Here is a 15,816-nt window from a genome sequence, read left to right on the forward strand (position 1 = left end):
AGACAAGAGTAAAATCTGAGATATAAATACTCCAGCAAGCAAGAACAGGTCTCAATGCAAATATCTTTTCCTTTTGTGAACGTATATATATTTTTAAAACAATATAAATACACACTAAACAGCACATCAGGAAAACCTAGGAAATCAAGTCTAAAATTACATTTTTCCTTTGGCTATGCAAAGGAAGGTTGACAAATGCTCATGGACTTCCATTCGTCGTGTTTCATAGGAAAAACAAGAGATAGACAATAGGCACCTTGAGCTGGTCTGCATCGACTCATGCGCAGGGCTCCTCTGACAAGACCGTTGTGCTTAACAGCTAAGCAAATTCTAACTGCTTTTCTCAGAAATGTGTGTTTTGTCATAGCACTCACTGGTCACATTTGAAAGGTTTTAAATAATCATGTGAATAAACATTTTGATTAGGAGATGTTGGTTTTATGTAGTGTTGTGTCCAGTTATAAATGCAAAAGCCTGCTGTATAGTCCAGGACTGATTATGAAATGTTTACTTTATTTCTTGGAAACATGTCTGACTTCAGTTCTGTATTATTCATAATAACTTTAGCACTATGTTTTACAATTTTCTTATTTACACCACATCCACAAATTCACTCTTGCAGCTGTTCCTCATGTGATTATTTCTAGTAGTTTCATTGTGGTAACCCATGTGAATGAGGCTTATTGTTGTGGTATACCACCATAGTCTGCAAATATGCAAAAATTGTAAAGGGACAGGAAACTTTCAAATCCTTTAAAAGATTTCTTTTGTTTCTGGATATGTATTCTTTTTTCGTTTTGCATTTTGTCGTGTTTTATTTTTTAGATTATCCTGCAGCTATTTAAGAATAGCTTAAAAAAGTTTAAAAATTGCTTCCACTGAATTGCTTTAAGTCAACCAAAGGATAGCAAGCAGTTCAGATAACTGTCAAATCTTTAGCCTGTATAAATTAGATTTTATGCGGCTAAGAAAAATAAAAAATATTGTATAGATTATTTTATCATTGTTTTATTTATGACAGTATAACTGTTATGATTATTTTACATGACAGCGAGATGAATTGGCAAGGAAGAAAGCATAGTTGCCATTACAAGTCTATTATTTTGCAGTATATTTATACTGGGGTAACAAGTTCCTAAATACAGCACCATAATAGATAATGGACAAGTATGAGCTATATAAAAAAATCTCTTTTCCTTTTCTTGTTCTTGTGAACAGCAAATAGTGAAAACTGTTCCTGTTTGCCAGCAAAGATCTCTGCTGCATCAGTTATTCTGCCATGGAGATAAGAGCTATGAGCTTTTGGATTCACATACGCTATAAACAATCACTGCTTGAACATGTCAGCTGAATACAGCTCACATCATATTACTTATTTCTCAGCTCATGCCTTGGAATTGCATATAAACTGGCCTTGAAACAAGGAACATTTATCCAAATTATAAGTGTATCAAGAATTTACCTACTCAGCGTGAAAGAAATGGAAGCTATGCCAAATTAAGTGAATGGACAGCCAAGTCTATAATGGAGGATTTGTAGTCATACAGACTACTTTGAGTTACAGTGCCAGCAGGAGACCTTGTCAGTACTTTCATGCGTTAGGTGGATACCAGCCATCTTTTCACACTGTTCTTAAAGTGGGTGAAGAGTCACAAATATTAGCATTGCAAGAAATACGTTACTGGTTTGTGTAGTAAGGAGGTAGTCTTGCAATAATGAATATTGCACTTGAATCCTGAAAAAGTAGCAGAATTTTTCTGCTGTTTCAATGGAAACATCTTTGACAACATCAAGAAAGACTCCTCTGAGTAGGGAGAGACGTGGGGCAGGCGCTGAGCTCTGCTCTCTGGGGACAGCGACAGGACCCGAGGGAACGGCATGGAGCTGGGACAGGGGAGGGTCAGGCTGGGTGCTAGGGAAAGGTTCTGCACCCAGAGGGTGGTCGGGCACTGGGACAGGTCCCCAGGGCAGTGGTCACAGCACTGAGCTCCTGGAATTCAAGAAGCATTTGGACAATGCTCTCAGACACATGGTCTGATTTTTGGGTGGTCCTGTGCAGAGCCAGGAGTGGGACTTGATGAACCTTTTAGGTTCTTACCAACTTGTGATATTTGATGATTCTATGATTATAGATAAGAAATCAAGGAATCGGTGTTTAGTCTGTTTTAGCTGGAAATCTCCACCACTACTGAGCAGAAGAGTCATCTTCTAAAGGCTACAACAACACTTATGCTAATAATAAAAGAAAGATGTGTCCCTTGGTATGCACTTAAGCTGCTGGTGGTGGTCAGGATGTGATGTGAGGCCTCACTTAAAAGTGCACAGCAACCCTAGACAGCAGTTCAATGAAAGCTATGAAAATAAATAAAAAATGAAAATTGCAGAAGTCAAACTCTAAGTCCTTTAAAAACCTGAGTAAATTAAATTGATACAAAACCCATTGCATCCATTTTTTACTTTTGTTAAATGTAGCCCCCATTACCTCAGTTTAACCCGAGACATTTAAAGTAGTTTAGACAAATGTACACAATCCAAAACAAATTCAGAAGTGCATCAATTTCTTACAGGTTTACAATCACGTTTGCTGTACACAATCCTAAATAGATGAAAACTACGTGGAATTCTGCTTCCTTTACATGACTAACTCCGCAGAAGATGTTACTAACATTCATCGGTAAGTTCTTACTTTCCGATTATCCCCAAAGCCTGAATTAAACTGACTACTGAAAGAAAAGTCATAATTGTCTTATGAGTCAGTGGAAAAAAAAACACACACACACACAAAAAAAAACAGGAAATGAATTATTCTGTATCCTACCGAACTTGCCTAGGAGTTTATTTACATAGAACTATAATTACCCCAGTTGGAAGTTAGCCAGGGCATGAGAGTTAACACCACCTCTGGTTGAGTCCGTGATCTCGAGGAACATGGGCCTGGCAAAGAGCTAGGTCAGGACCCTGACCCTCAGAAGAGGGAAATTCCAGCTGTTTGAAAACCTAGTGGATGAGATCCCCTGGGACACTGTCCTCAGGGACAGAGGAACTGATCAGAGCTGGCGACTCTTTAAGGACACTTTTCTTAGAGGGCAAGAGCTCCCCATCCCCATGTGTAAGAAAGCGAGCAAGGCAGGCAGGAGACTGGGATGGCTGAGCAAGGACCTGCTGGTCAAACTGAGGTGCGAGAAGGAAATGCACAGGCAGTGGAAGCAGGGACACGTGGCCTGGGAAGAGCACAGGGATGTAGTCCGGATGTGCAGGGACGGGATCAGGAAAGCTAAGGCACAGCTGGAACTGAGCTTGGCAAGGGATGCAAAGAAAAACAGGAAGGGATTCTATAGGTACATTGGCCAGAAGAGGAAGGCCAAGGAGAGTGTACCCCCTCTGATGGATGAGAAGGGTGAACTGGTAACGACAGACACGGAGAAGGCTGAGGTACTTCTTTGTCTCCATCTCCACTGACAGACAGGCTTCCCCAGTCTTTCGTTTCCCTGATCCTATAGATGGAGGCTGGGGAGCAAAGTCCCACCAAGTGAAGAGCAGGTTCAAGACCACCTGATGAAACCAAACAGGTGCAAGTCTATGGGGCCTGATGAAATGCATCCATGGGTCCTGAGGGAACTGGCTGATGAAGTTGCCAAGCCTCTTTTCATCATACTTGAAAAGCCCTGGCAGCCAGGTGAAGTCCCTGGTGACTGGAAAAAGGGAAACATCACTCCCCTTTTTAAAAAGGGTAGAAAAGAAGACCCTGGGAGCTACAGACTAGTGAGCCTCTCCTCTGTGCCTGGAAAGATCATGGAAAAGATCCTCCTGGAGGCAATGTCAAGGCATATAAAGGACAAGGATATGATTCGAGACAGCTAGCATGGCTTCACCAAGGGAAAATCATGCCTGACCTGGTGGCCTGCTATGATAGACTGGCTGCATCAGTTGACAAGGGAAGACTGACCGATGTCATCTACCTGGACTTCTGCAAGGCCTCTGGCATGGTCCCACAGGACATCCTGACCTCCAAATGAGAGAGAGATGGATTTGAAGGGTGGATCATTCAGTGGATTAGGAGCTGGCTTGAAGGTTGCACCCAGAGAGTGGTGGCCAATGTCTCTATGTCCAGGTGGAGGCTGGTGATGAAGGGTATCCCTCAGGGGTCTGTCTTGGCACCGGTGCTGTTTAATGTCTTTTCAATGACATAGACAGTGGGATTGAGGGCACCCTCAGCAAGTTTCCAGATGACACCAAGCTGAGTGGTGTGGTTGATACAGAAGGAAGGGATGCCATCCAAAGGGACCTGGACAAGCTGGATAAGTGGTCCCATGTGAACCTCAGGAGGTTCAACAAGTCCAAGTGCAGGGTGCAGCACCTGGGTCGGGGCAATCCCAGAGCTGAGCACAGCCTGGGAGAAGAACTCACTGAGAGCAGCCCTGCGGAGAAGGACTTGGGGGTGCTGGTGGACAAAAAGCTCCACACGAGCCAGCAGCGTGTGCCTGCAGCCCAGCAGGCCAACTGCGTCCTGGGCTGCACCACCAGAGGGGTGGCCAGCAGGGGAGGGAGGGGATCGTGCCCCTCTGCTCTGCCCTGGTCAGGCCCCGCCTGGAGTGCTGCGTCCAGGGCTGGGGCCCCAGCACAAGGAGGACGTGGGGCCGTTAGAGCGGGTCCAGAGGGGGGCCACGAAGTTGATCAGAGGGCTGGAGCACCTCTCCTGTGAAAAAAGGCTGAGAGAGCTCGGGGTGTTCAGCCTGGAGATAAGAAGGCTCCAGGGAGAACTTACTGCAGCCTTTCAGTACTTTAACAGGGCTTACAAAAAAGATTATAAACAACTTTTTAGTTAGGCAGATAATGATAGGTCAAGGGGAAACACAGCTAAAGGAGGGGAGATTTATATTAGATATTAGGAGGAAATTATTCACTCAGGGTGTGGTGAGGCACTGGAACAGGTTGCCCCATCCCTGGAGGTGCTCAAGGCCAAGTTGGACGGGGCTTTGAGCAACCTGGTCTGGTGGGAGGTGTCCCTGCCCATGGCAGGGGGTTGGAACTGGGTGGTCTTTAAGGTCCCTTCCAACCCAAGCCATTCTGTGATTGATGCTATGATTCTGCTTTTAAGAAAAAGAGGCTATATTTATGCAGTGAATCAATGTAGAGAAAGATTTAGTTGTTTATATTAATCCTTCAATACTGCCACTGAACATTAAAAATATAATTGGAAAAACGAGCTTTTAAAACTGCATCTGAATGGGTTGAAATCCTGCAATGCATTTACTTTATCCTTCCTCAAGTTCCTATTGGCAGGACTGCAATAATTTAGCTTAAAACACCAATTTCTATTGAAATTGATAACCTCGTTCCATGAAGCAGGTAATTCATATCATTTTAGGAACAGTAATGTGCTGCCAACACATCACTGAGAACCATTAATTCTTCCTAGCCTTCATGGCATGGTATACCCAGTTTTCCCAGTAAGGGATAACAGAATATTTTTGCTTTTCTGTTTATGAGCAACAGAGGCACCTCCCCCCCCGCTCCCCCCCCCCCCCCCCAGCATACGTGCTCTTTCTTACTAATATAATCGAAGGAAACAACATCAAAGACCTTTACAATGCATCTGCTCAGTGGAAATACAAATTTCCTCTTACCCTAAACAGCTGGTTTCAGGTATTTGAAATTAAGATGAATTAAGGACTTTGTAGACCTGGGGACACCATCTGATTAAAAATGATGCATTCTTAAGAATGGCTATTTTGGGTTTCATGGGGTATATCACTACTGCATAATCAAAGTAATTTCTAATGTATACGTTTGTACATTTCTGTATATAAACTTCAGTACACTGTTATATTCGACTAAAAAAAAAAAACAACTAGAAGTTGTTATTCAGAACTATTTGTATGAGCTGCTTACATAGCATTTGGGAAGGACAGATTAGCTGTATCTGGAAGAAAGTCAGTCTTAGCCAGATGCAGAAAAAACACTCCGTTATGCCTTTTGGGCACTGGGAGAATATTAAAAAGAAGCTCAAATGAACCTACTTCAGCACATCATTGAATGGGTTACTGTGTTTGAAGATGCTAAGAAAGCCATCCATCAGCAGTATTGTTTCACTTTAATTTTACGAGTATACAGAACTAGTAGATCATTTTAAATTAAAATACTGAAAAATGCTATCAAAGTGTGGCTTTTCATGCTTCTGCCTTTTAGAGCACAAAAAGGAATGCATTTTAAGAGCCAGCTTTTAGTTGTTGATTATCTGTAAAACGCCCAGAGTGTCTGTGTATCTAATGTTTAGTGAGTACTCCCTTACCTCCTCTATTCTTTTCGCACTTACTCTGCCCACATCATTTGTTATGATTTCGTGGCCATTAGCTTGTCAGCTCTTTTCTTTTCTTAATTGAATGGATTTGAAGACCAGAAAGGCCATTATGATCATCTAGCATGACCTCCAAGGCAGTATAAGCCAAGAAATTTTATAAAGTGAACTTTGCTTTGAGTCCATAATTTGAGGAATGACTAAGAGCCCAGGATTTAGAAAAGATGCTGGGTCTTAATTTAGAATTTGGGAGACAGAGCGGAGTGGGTCTTCAGGGATATTATACCAAACAATTCTTCTTGCGGCTAAAAGAAAAAGGATCTTATGCTTATGCCAAATTAGTATAATTTCACCTGCCAGTTACTGGTTCTCACTGTTATTTCATCTGACAGATTAAAAAGCCTTTTAATATTCAAATATCTTCTTCCCTTGCAAATCCTAGTACACTATGATCTAGCTTTTGTGTAAGCTAAACAGATGCTTCTTCAGTCTCTCACTGCCAGGCAGATTTTCTTGGCTTTTCCAATTTGTCAATTATTTGTGCTGAAATGTGGTACCACTAGTTCAGAAATAGCTCGATGAATGCCATATATAACAGCGTTACTACTACTTCATCATATTCCTCTTCTTCTATATCCAAGATTTGTACCATAAGCACAAATCTTTTTGAGCTGTTCATAACCACACCACAACATCTTTGTAATTTGACCTAAAATAGTCTTTGTACTTAGATGCCTTTACACTCATTTGCATTAAAATAAACAGTTTAGTAAGACCATTTTCCCTCAGAAAAGCAGGCTGTGCTTCAGAAGTAACATCTCTCTATACATATTTACTGCTCTATCCATGTTATTACATTTACAAACTTCTAGTAGGGATTATTTTAAGTTTTCTTTAAATAAGCTAATGTTGATTGATTGATTCATTACAACCAATGAATGATTGGAATGAGGACTGTAACAAAATCAAAGCCTTGCTGTATTTTGTTAAACAGGTCTCCATCCAATGATGATTTTCAAGATATAATTACTTTTGAGATCTACTGGCTATTTTTTTTTTATTCAGATAAATAATTTTTGCAGATTTTGTATAATATTTTTATAATTTTATAATGTCTTCATGGCTGCTCAAAATCTATACAGTTACTTTGCTAGGCAAAATGTTGATCCCAGTAAGCAATAGGCCTAAATTCCAGTAAATCCAGCTCAACAATTAGACACTCAACAATTCTTTAATTTTTACATGTGATTCTTATGCTTGACTTTCCATATTTTTGCCAAAGACTCCCATCATGTGCCTTTAGCTTTAATAACCTCTTGCTTTACATTTCTATTGGGCACAACATCAGTTTCTTGCTTTCATTTCTGGAACTAACAGGTTGATTTTCAGTTTGAATGACTCAGAATCCTGGAGCCAATACTTGTAAAATTATTGGACATGACTTAATTAGTCCTGAAAGTTTAATTTTTTTACCTTTATCTGTTGCTATTCTTCCTAAGTAATGATTGAATAAGAGATGTGCAATTAGATCCATAAAGTATTACTACATTATCCAGCTTTCTATTAAGCAAAGAAAATAAATGCTTTTGTAAATTAGCATTGCTACTGAAAATTGTAATATTTCAAAGCAGTAGGGAAACTATGTCACTGTTAGGATTTTTTCTTTCTGACACTTAACAAAAATATTTCCTTTGTCCTTTTGGCAATGAACCAAGACTTCATTCATGTATTTAGCTTCTAATATTCACTCTCCTTGCTTCCCAAATGCTAACTTATAATTTCTCTTTGTGAGTTTCACATCTTTCTATGTGCTTTATACATATTACAATTGTTGCTTTCATTTTCTTTATACATATTTTAATCATCGCTTTCATTTTCTATCTTCAACTAAATGCATTCAGCTGAAAAAAAAAACAACTTTGATGACTGTGGTAAAGTCATATTTTGGGTATCCTGTATGATGTTCCTAAATAATCTACCTATATTTGATTTATTTTTCCCATCTATCTCCACTTATACAGGTATCGTTCAGAGTTTTCTTCAGATTTGGAACACTGCCCTTTTTATAGCAAAGCTGCACAATATATATAGGAAATATACATAAAAATATTGTTTGAATTGTGCCATTTTATATCTAAGCAGCCATGAATTCAGTAGATGAGTCATCTTTCTTGTCAGAATTGGGGCTAACATATGAGTGCTTTGACAATAACGTTTTATTTTAGAAAATGGTCATCTATTATTTAGACAAAATCTAAGGCATGTTTACTTGTGGAACTTTGAAATCTAGACATACCCCAGAGATTGAGGCAAAAAATAAAACCTGACGATCCTAAGATAGCTCATTCTAGTTACTCCAGCTAAATGTTTACATAGCTGCTCATCCAGTTCTGCGTTCAGATAATCTGTCTCAGCAGTATCCAATTTTCTGATTTATCAGCTTAAACATTGACTCATAAACCTAACAGGTCTTGGATTTGTGCAGTCAGGCACTTGAAGACAATTAAGAAGGTATCTTTAACGTACCTGACTAGTCTCCTTCTGTGTGCTTTGTGTCTTAAAGGTGTAAACAGTAATAGGGACATTAGAGTTGTGGCAGACATCCTACTAAAAAATCAGAGCTCATGCATTTGAGTAAATGAGTCTTAGATACAGGTCTGCGAAGAAACCATGGAAAGACCCTTCACTGACAAAAACTCCTTCTGTGTCAGCTGTGTGGTTGTGTACTTGGACTTCTTATCCTCCATCTTTCTGAAGGAATTGCCTCAGTTGTTTGAAGCCTTATTATCCTTACAGATGTATCTGTGAAGCATCCAGAAGAGCAGGCCCTTTCTACGGCAGCCATTTCTTGAGCATGTAGCATCGGGCTGCCCAGGGAGGTGGTGGCGTCACCGTCCCTTGGGGTGTTCAAGGAAAGGTTGGACGTGGTGCTTAGGGACATGGTTCAGTGGGTGACATTGGTGGTAGGGGGGTGGTTGGACCAGGTGATCTTGGAGGGCTTTTCCAACCCTAATGGTTCTATGATTGGATACAATCACACCATTACTCTTTTTTTTTTTTTTTTCGTCACCTGACATCCTCCCCTACCTCATCTACTGCATTCACTCCGTTGGTTTTTGCCATTAGTAGTAGGCTGTATGTAATTCAACCAAGAAAAGAAGTTTAGATTATATTAAAATACAACAATATAAGGGCGTGGTGGGTTTAGTGGTGTCCAACCCTCTGTGCACTGAAACGTGCTGTTAGGGCGCTTGGCACACGCTCTGGCCAGCCCCTCAGGGGGAGCTCAGCAGTTCCAAGGGGCTTTTTTTGAAGGGTTTTTTCGAAGGTTTTTTATTTTTGTAGTTTTTTTTCGAAGTTTTTTTTTCTTTTTCAGGGTTTTTTCGAAGTTTTATTTATTTTTTTTTGGTAGGGTTTTTTCGAAGGGTATTTCCCAGCTCTGGGCAGCCGAGCGGGTGCCCGCAGCTTATAACGGCAACTTTCTGGGATAACCAAGCGGAGCACGGCGGCAGCGAGGCACAATCAGCGGCCGTCCCCAACCGCCTCGCCTCGCCCCGACACGGGGCGGCTCCGCCCTGACAGGGCCCGGCCCGGCCCGGCGCCGCCGTTGCATCCGTTGCGCAGCTCCGGGCGGCCCGGTAGGGGCGGGGCCCCTCCGGAGGGCAGGGCGGGCGGCGACTTCCGCCTGGCGCTAGCCCCGCCCCTCACCTTGCCCCCGGCTCCGCGTTGAGCCAATGAGGGCGGGGAGCGGCGGCCGGGCAGGTAGCGGCGCGCCCAATGGGCGAGCGGCTCGGGGAACAGGTGGGGGCGGGGCCCGGCGGAGAGAGGGCGGGGGGGAGAGGAGGAGGAGGAGGAGGAGGGGCGGGGCGTGACGAGGCGGAGGGGGCGGGGCTACCTGACAGGAGCCCGCGGCGGGGCTCGCGCCGCCAACGGCCGCCGCCAGCCAACGGCCGCCGCCAACGGCCGGGCCCTGAGGGGAGCGGGGCGGCACCGGGACCGGCTCCGTCACAGGGACCGGCACCGGGAACCGCAGCCATGGCGCTGGCGGCGCCGGAGACTCGGAAGTTCACGCGGGCGCTGAGCAAGCCGGGCACGGCGGCCGAGCTGCGGCAGAGCGTGTCCGAGGTGGTGCGCGGCTCCGTCCTGCTGGTGAGTGCCGGGGGGGGGCGACGCGGGGCCTTGGGGACCCGCCCGGCCCCTGCGGTGTCCCCTCGGCCGCCGTCCCCGGGTGTCGTTGCTCGGTTGTCCGCCTTTGTGTGGCCGGGAGGGGAGATGCTATCGGAGAGAGGCCCCCCCCGGTGCCCCCCCCACGTGTGGGACGGGTGCGGTGGGCGCCTCGCCTGCCTCGGGGCGCCCCGGTGTGCGTGTAAACGGTGGGGAAGCGATCTGGTTTCAGCCCGCTGCTGAAATAACCGAGGTATGCAGAAATAACGCTTTATAACCGAGGTAAATTCCTTGTAGTGCTCATAGAGTGCATCATACAGGAGAGATGAGCGCTGGCAAGCCCTGCAGGACCGCTTTAACACATTATTTGTTCCTGCTGTGCCCGTGCTAGTTGTTCTTCCCAGTTCACAATCTGCTGCAGTAATTCAACTTCAGCTTCTGGAGGTGAATCAGCCTGAAGGTGTCTGAGGCAGCCGGGACCAAGAGAGGTACGGTTTCTTGGCCCGGCCGCGCTCAGGTGACGACATCTTAAACAGCCTCAGCAAGATTTTTCAGAGCTTCCCTCCTGGGGCTCTTATTCGTGGTATGCGTTTGCCTTCCATGTGGTTTGGTTATCTCCGAGGGGAATGTTTTAGTAAGCTCTTAACCCTGTGGAAGTAGAGAGATTTTGGTGCTGGGGTTCCCAATGGTGGAAGCTGCTCCGGGTTGTTTGCTTTTCACTCTTGTTAATGCTAAGCGTGGCCTTCTCTAACTTTACTTGTACTGCTTGGGAGAGCATGTAGTTTGTTGTGTCACAGTTAACGTGTGAGAATAGTAAATGCTGTAGCTGTAACTCAAAGGCATAACTCTCTTAAATCAAATGGTAGCTCTAAAATAAAACTACTCTTTATTTAACTGTGGTTTGAGGAACATATAATACAAGTCCTAATATGAATAGCTCGGGGTCCACCTGCATAATGACAGCTTTCCACAAGACACTAGCACAAGTACATGCAGCAAGCATCTAGTATACATTAACGCTTCTCCAGGGATGAAGTTTTTTCCTGGAAAGAGTGGAAGACTTAGGGATTGTCATGATGCAAGTAATTTCTTTTTTTTGGTAGTAATCCGCAATCCTTGCCCCCCAGCCCTCAATAAATCCCCATCCATTGGAAGTATTTTCCTCAGTTCACTTTTAACTGGTGTCATTGAGATGAGTTGGAAACTATATTTCTGATTCTTTAATTCATTCATGTAGATCAAATGCATACGGTCATGTTATTCATTAATATTCAAGGTATTTTTGCCCCAACAGCACATTCTGCAGAATTTTAAGGAGGTGAATTAAGTGATGGTGTGGAGTATTGGCTCAGTGTTATTCTGTAGAAGGCCCTTCCTCGCTATTTTAGAAAGCAAAAATAATGGCTTAGGGTCAGGGCAGGTTGGCGATCCTTTTCTGTTAGCTTGCTGCATAGAGCAGAGTCCTCATCTCTCTCCTGTACAGTTTTGTGCTGGAGCTCACCTTCCCGTGCCAGCGATATTTTGCCCCGGCTGTTATGTCCTTCCTACTATCACAAGTACTGTTTACTTTATCACTAAACTCCTCTGTTCCTCCTCACACGCTGTTTAAATCATGTAATAAAAATCTAGTGATGCCAGATGTTCCTTTCTTTACGAGTTAATTTTTTCCTCCTTTAAATTTGCTGTAACTTTTCATTGAGCATTGTGACGTTTGGAATGAAATTGTATTACTATTATTTTTTTAAGAGGAGGATTTTAGGTGGGATACTATTTTTCTTTGCTCTAAAAGAATTTTAAAAAGTATTTACTTCTCTGTTTGGCAAGTTGACTGGCTTCTGAGCTGTTGAATTTTCTGGGCTCTGTTACCAGAAAAGTTTCTTGTGCTGTTAGAGTGAACACAGCATTCCTACCAATATTAAAGCAGTTGTAGAATACTCTGTATTACTTGCTGTGAAGAAAACACACTTTTTTTTTTTTCTCCTAAGCTGCCTCTAAAAGCTCTTTGATAGGGCACAGCCCGCCCCCTGGATTTTTTTTGGACTGGGTTGTCAACAAAATGCCTTGCTTATAACGTTGTTCAGCACTGGTAACTACTGTGATCTTACTGTCAGCGCTTGTTCATCACTGAAGCTTTCCAATACTGACAAAACGCTGAACCTATTTTCCATTGACTGGGCTTGCTGTCTAGAATCAGGAGGTAGGAAAGAATGAATTCAGGCTAGCACTTCTTGCTAGATAATCTGTCCAGATGTGTACAGCCACATAGTGCTTCTGACTGGACGCCCCTGCGGCAGAACCTGCTGAGAAGTGATGCAGATCATCCATGCACTAGGAGACAGAAGTGAACTGCTAATACCTGTAAGCTTGTATATATTTTCTAACTTTTATATGAGCTGCTATTTAACAATTCCATCCGTTTGTGTCATAAACAATACAGTCAGTCTTGCACTATTCAAAAAAAAGAGCATCTCTCGTGTTTAAATGAGGCTTATTAGGCAGCGTTTCTGAAGCATGCTTATCTTCTCTTCTGAGTAAATGTTCCTAACATCATATTCATGAAAGGGGATTAAAAATAGCATGTCGGTAGGATAGCGTGCCATATCTGAAACTTTCAGATTGCTCTTAATTGGAGCTAAAAATAAGAGATTTTCGGCCAAGTGATAGACTAAATAGCTTGGTTGAATAGTTAGCAGGTGTGGCTAGCCAAGCTAACTTCAACTGCAGAACTAAGCAAGCTATCTCCTCAACTTGTAGGAGGTCATGCATTCTTGCCGTCTGATTTAGTTCATAGGACCAACAGGTACAGTTGGCAGAGCTGAAAACATTATTTGGCAACCAGTTTCTCATTGCAGTATATGGCATATCAGTTATATCTTCATTATTTGCATTCAGGTTTTGCTTTTTTCTGCATGACAGTAGCATCCTTGCTGAATTTGGTTTTCTTGTGCGTTGTCATTATTTTGTCTTTGGACTAGCCATGTGACTTAATGCTGGTTCCTCTAGCCTCACAAATACCTCTGTCTGGAGAGGAAGACTGAGGGGATGACAAGTCTGCCTCTTAAACCAGCAATCTTAGCGAGACCAGGTTTGTTATGTGCAACTGGAAGTGACCTGTTTAAGTGGTGATGAATTAACTAAAACACGTCCTATATAGATCTGTAGGACAAGAAGGGTGACGTGGTGCCTTGTTCAATGATGTGGTAATGATAAATGGTCTCAGTGACAAAATGATGTGTTCTACCCCCATGCTAAATTAAGCTTACACTTAAGGATGGATAAATAAGAAATTAAAAGAATGTCAACCCGAATTTGCTGCTCTTTTGCCTAGCTGTCAATAAAATGCCCTTATTGTGTATGCAGATAACTAAAAGGTTTGCATATCCCAAATAACTTTGCAAAAGTTGTTTCCCCTATATAAAAACCAACGTTGTACAGAAGAAACAGGAGATATGGGAGAACAGTAAGAAATCTATATGATTCCTAGATTATCTTTTGCAGTTCTCCTTTTTGATTTGGATGTACAAAACAGGTTTGAGTGTTTGAAGGCTGAAGTTGTCACATCTCAGTATGTGCTGGAGCTTTATTTGTAACTTCAGGTACCTGGTAGAGTTCTAAAAGCCTTGCAGAAATTCAGCTTCTCAGATGTTGCAGAAAGTCAGTATATCATAAAGACGGTGCTTGGATCTCCTGACAAATCCTTGATGAGTGATCAAACTGGCTGGTAATTTTTTTTTGTTATTGTTGTTTGTTTTAGGAGACTTGTTCTTGATTTGAACATGCCGAGTCTGTCTTTGCAATCCAGGTCTTTGCTCTATTGTTACCATGTTTTTAATGTGTTTTTCCAATAATGCAGTTACTGGGAGGATTATGCAATATATATTTTTTTGATTTGTGCATCCTTTCATATATTCTGTGCACAGAGAGGGCTCGTGTGCTTTTCTGCCAAGTGTCGTCTTTGTATATGGTGAAAGGAGTATTTGGAATCTCATTAAAGGCGAGATTTCAGCTGCTGTGTTTGTATAGAAAGAGATTGTCGATGGCTTGCTTTAGGAGAGAGGGAACTGGCAAAGTGATACATAATGCTGGAGGGAGGCTGGGCATGGGGACTGGGATCTTCTAGAGCTGATGGGTGTAGAAAAGATGGAAACGTGGATAAAGCTTGAGCTTTCTGTGATTGGAATGGGAAATGAGGTACGTAAAGAATCTGGAAGAAGCAAATTGTTATGAATGGGTGAGTGAAAGCAGGGAGATGCGAACTGATACTAAAGGTGTTGAAGGAAAAACGGTGGCTGCCTGTGAGCGTCATCCTGTCTCACATCAAGGTGAGACATCTATATCACCTCGGAGGAGCTTGATGCAAACGGTAGAGCTCATTCAGCTAGTCTCTGAACTGTTGAACCTTCTCTTTACTTGGGGGGAAAAACGTGATGCTCAGCCCTGAAGAGGTTGTTTTAGTTTATGGTATGCACCACTAACACGCTGCCAATTTTTATTTCCTTCAGGAAAGGTATGATCTTTGTGATAAACGTGCTAATTTTACTTTAGCAAAGTGCATGTGGAAACCTTTTCAACTGGATACAAAACACGGGTAAGGAAACTGTTGTTTCTGGCAGGTCTGGTGCTGCTGAGAAGACGTACTGAGTATGATAGACATTTTTGTGGTTGAGAAGATTCAGAGGCTGGACTATAGCACCAACATTTCTATTAATAAATACCTTTAAACTTGCTTAAATGTTAAATGTCAGTGAATTTCTTCAAAAAGGGAACATGAGGAGGGAAGGTTTAGGACTGCTGAATTTTTGTGTTAACAAAAATTTATTTAACCCATTCAGTGGCACTGGATCATTCTTGTTAGCTACATCTCATTTCTTTATTCTTTGTTGGAGCTTTTCCTAGCCTGCTAAAGATAATTACATTTAAAATAAAGGATTAAATGCTTTAAAGCTAGTCGTTCTAGTGCAGGAAATGTCATGTATCTAGTGATGCTGGATTGGGCTTGAAATCTGTGGTGGCAACAGCAGCGCAGAATACCACAGCATAACTTCTTCTCATCCTCCTACTCGTGCCCTTTCAAACCCAAGCAAGATCACATATTTGTGTCTTGATAAAAGCAGAACTCATCACACCTGAAATTAACGTTGAGGATTTCACAACTCTGTGATTATTTTTTTTCCCCATATTAAACATCTTATGCAATAAACTTAAAACAGTATGTCCAGCTTCAAGTCATCTGCTTGCTTATGCTGTATTGTGCTCCTGTGGCAATGTTTCAAAAAGGTCTGTAATTATTGGTTTTGAAAACTAGACCTTTATTATCAACTGGGGTGGTGGTGGTGGGGTTGTATGGGTGTTAC

General features: G+C 42.5%; 1 protein-coding gene across 4 annotated transcripts in view; it reads left to right on the forward strand.

The window, feature by feature from the left end:
• Positions 1-10,177: 10,177 nt before the first annotated feature.
• The window catches only part of DOCK9 (dedicator of cytokinesis 9), a 131,036-nt gene continuing 125,397 nt past the window's right edge, over positions 10,178-15,816 (forward strand). For all 4 annotated transcript variants that reach the window (XM_050713787.1, XM_035557058.2, XM_050713788.1 and 1 more), the window contains exon 1: positions 10,178-10,447. In XM_050713787.1, the coding sequence (XP_050569744.1) occupies positions 10,334-10,447 (114 nt within the window). In that variant the 5' untranslated portion in view covers positions 10,178-10,333. The remainder of the gene's footprint in view (positions 10,448-15,816) is intronic.

This window comes from Cygnus atratus, chromosome 1 (genome assembly GCF_013377495.2).
Source record: "Cygnus atratus isolate AKBS03 ecotype Queensland, Australia chromosome 1, CAtr_DNAZoo_HiC_assembly, whole genome shotgun sequence".
NCBI classification, from domain to species: Eukaryota; Metazoa; Chordata; class Aves; order Anseriformes; family Anatidae; genus Cygnus; species Cygnus atratus.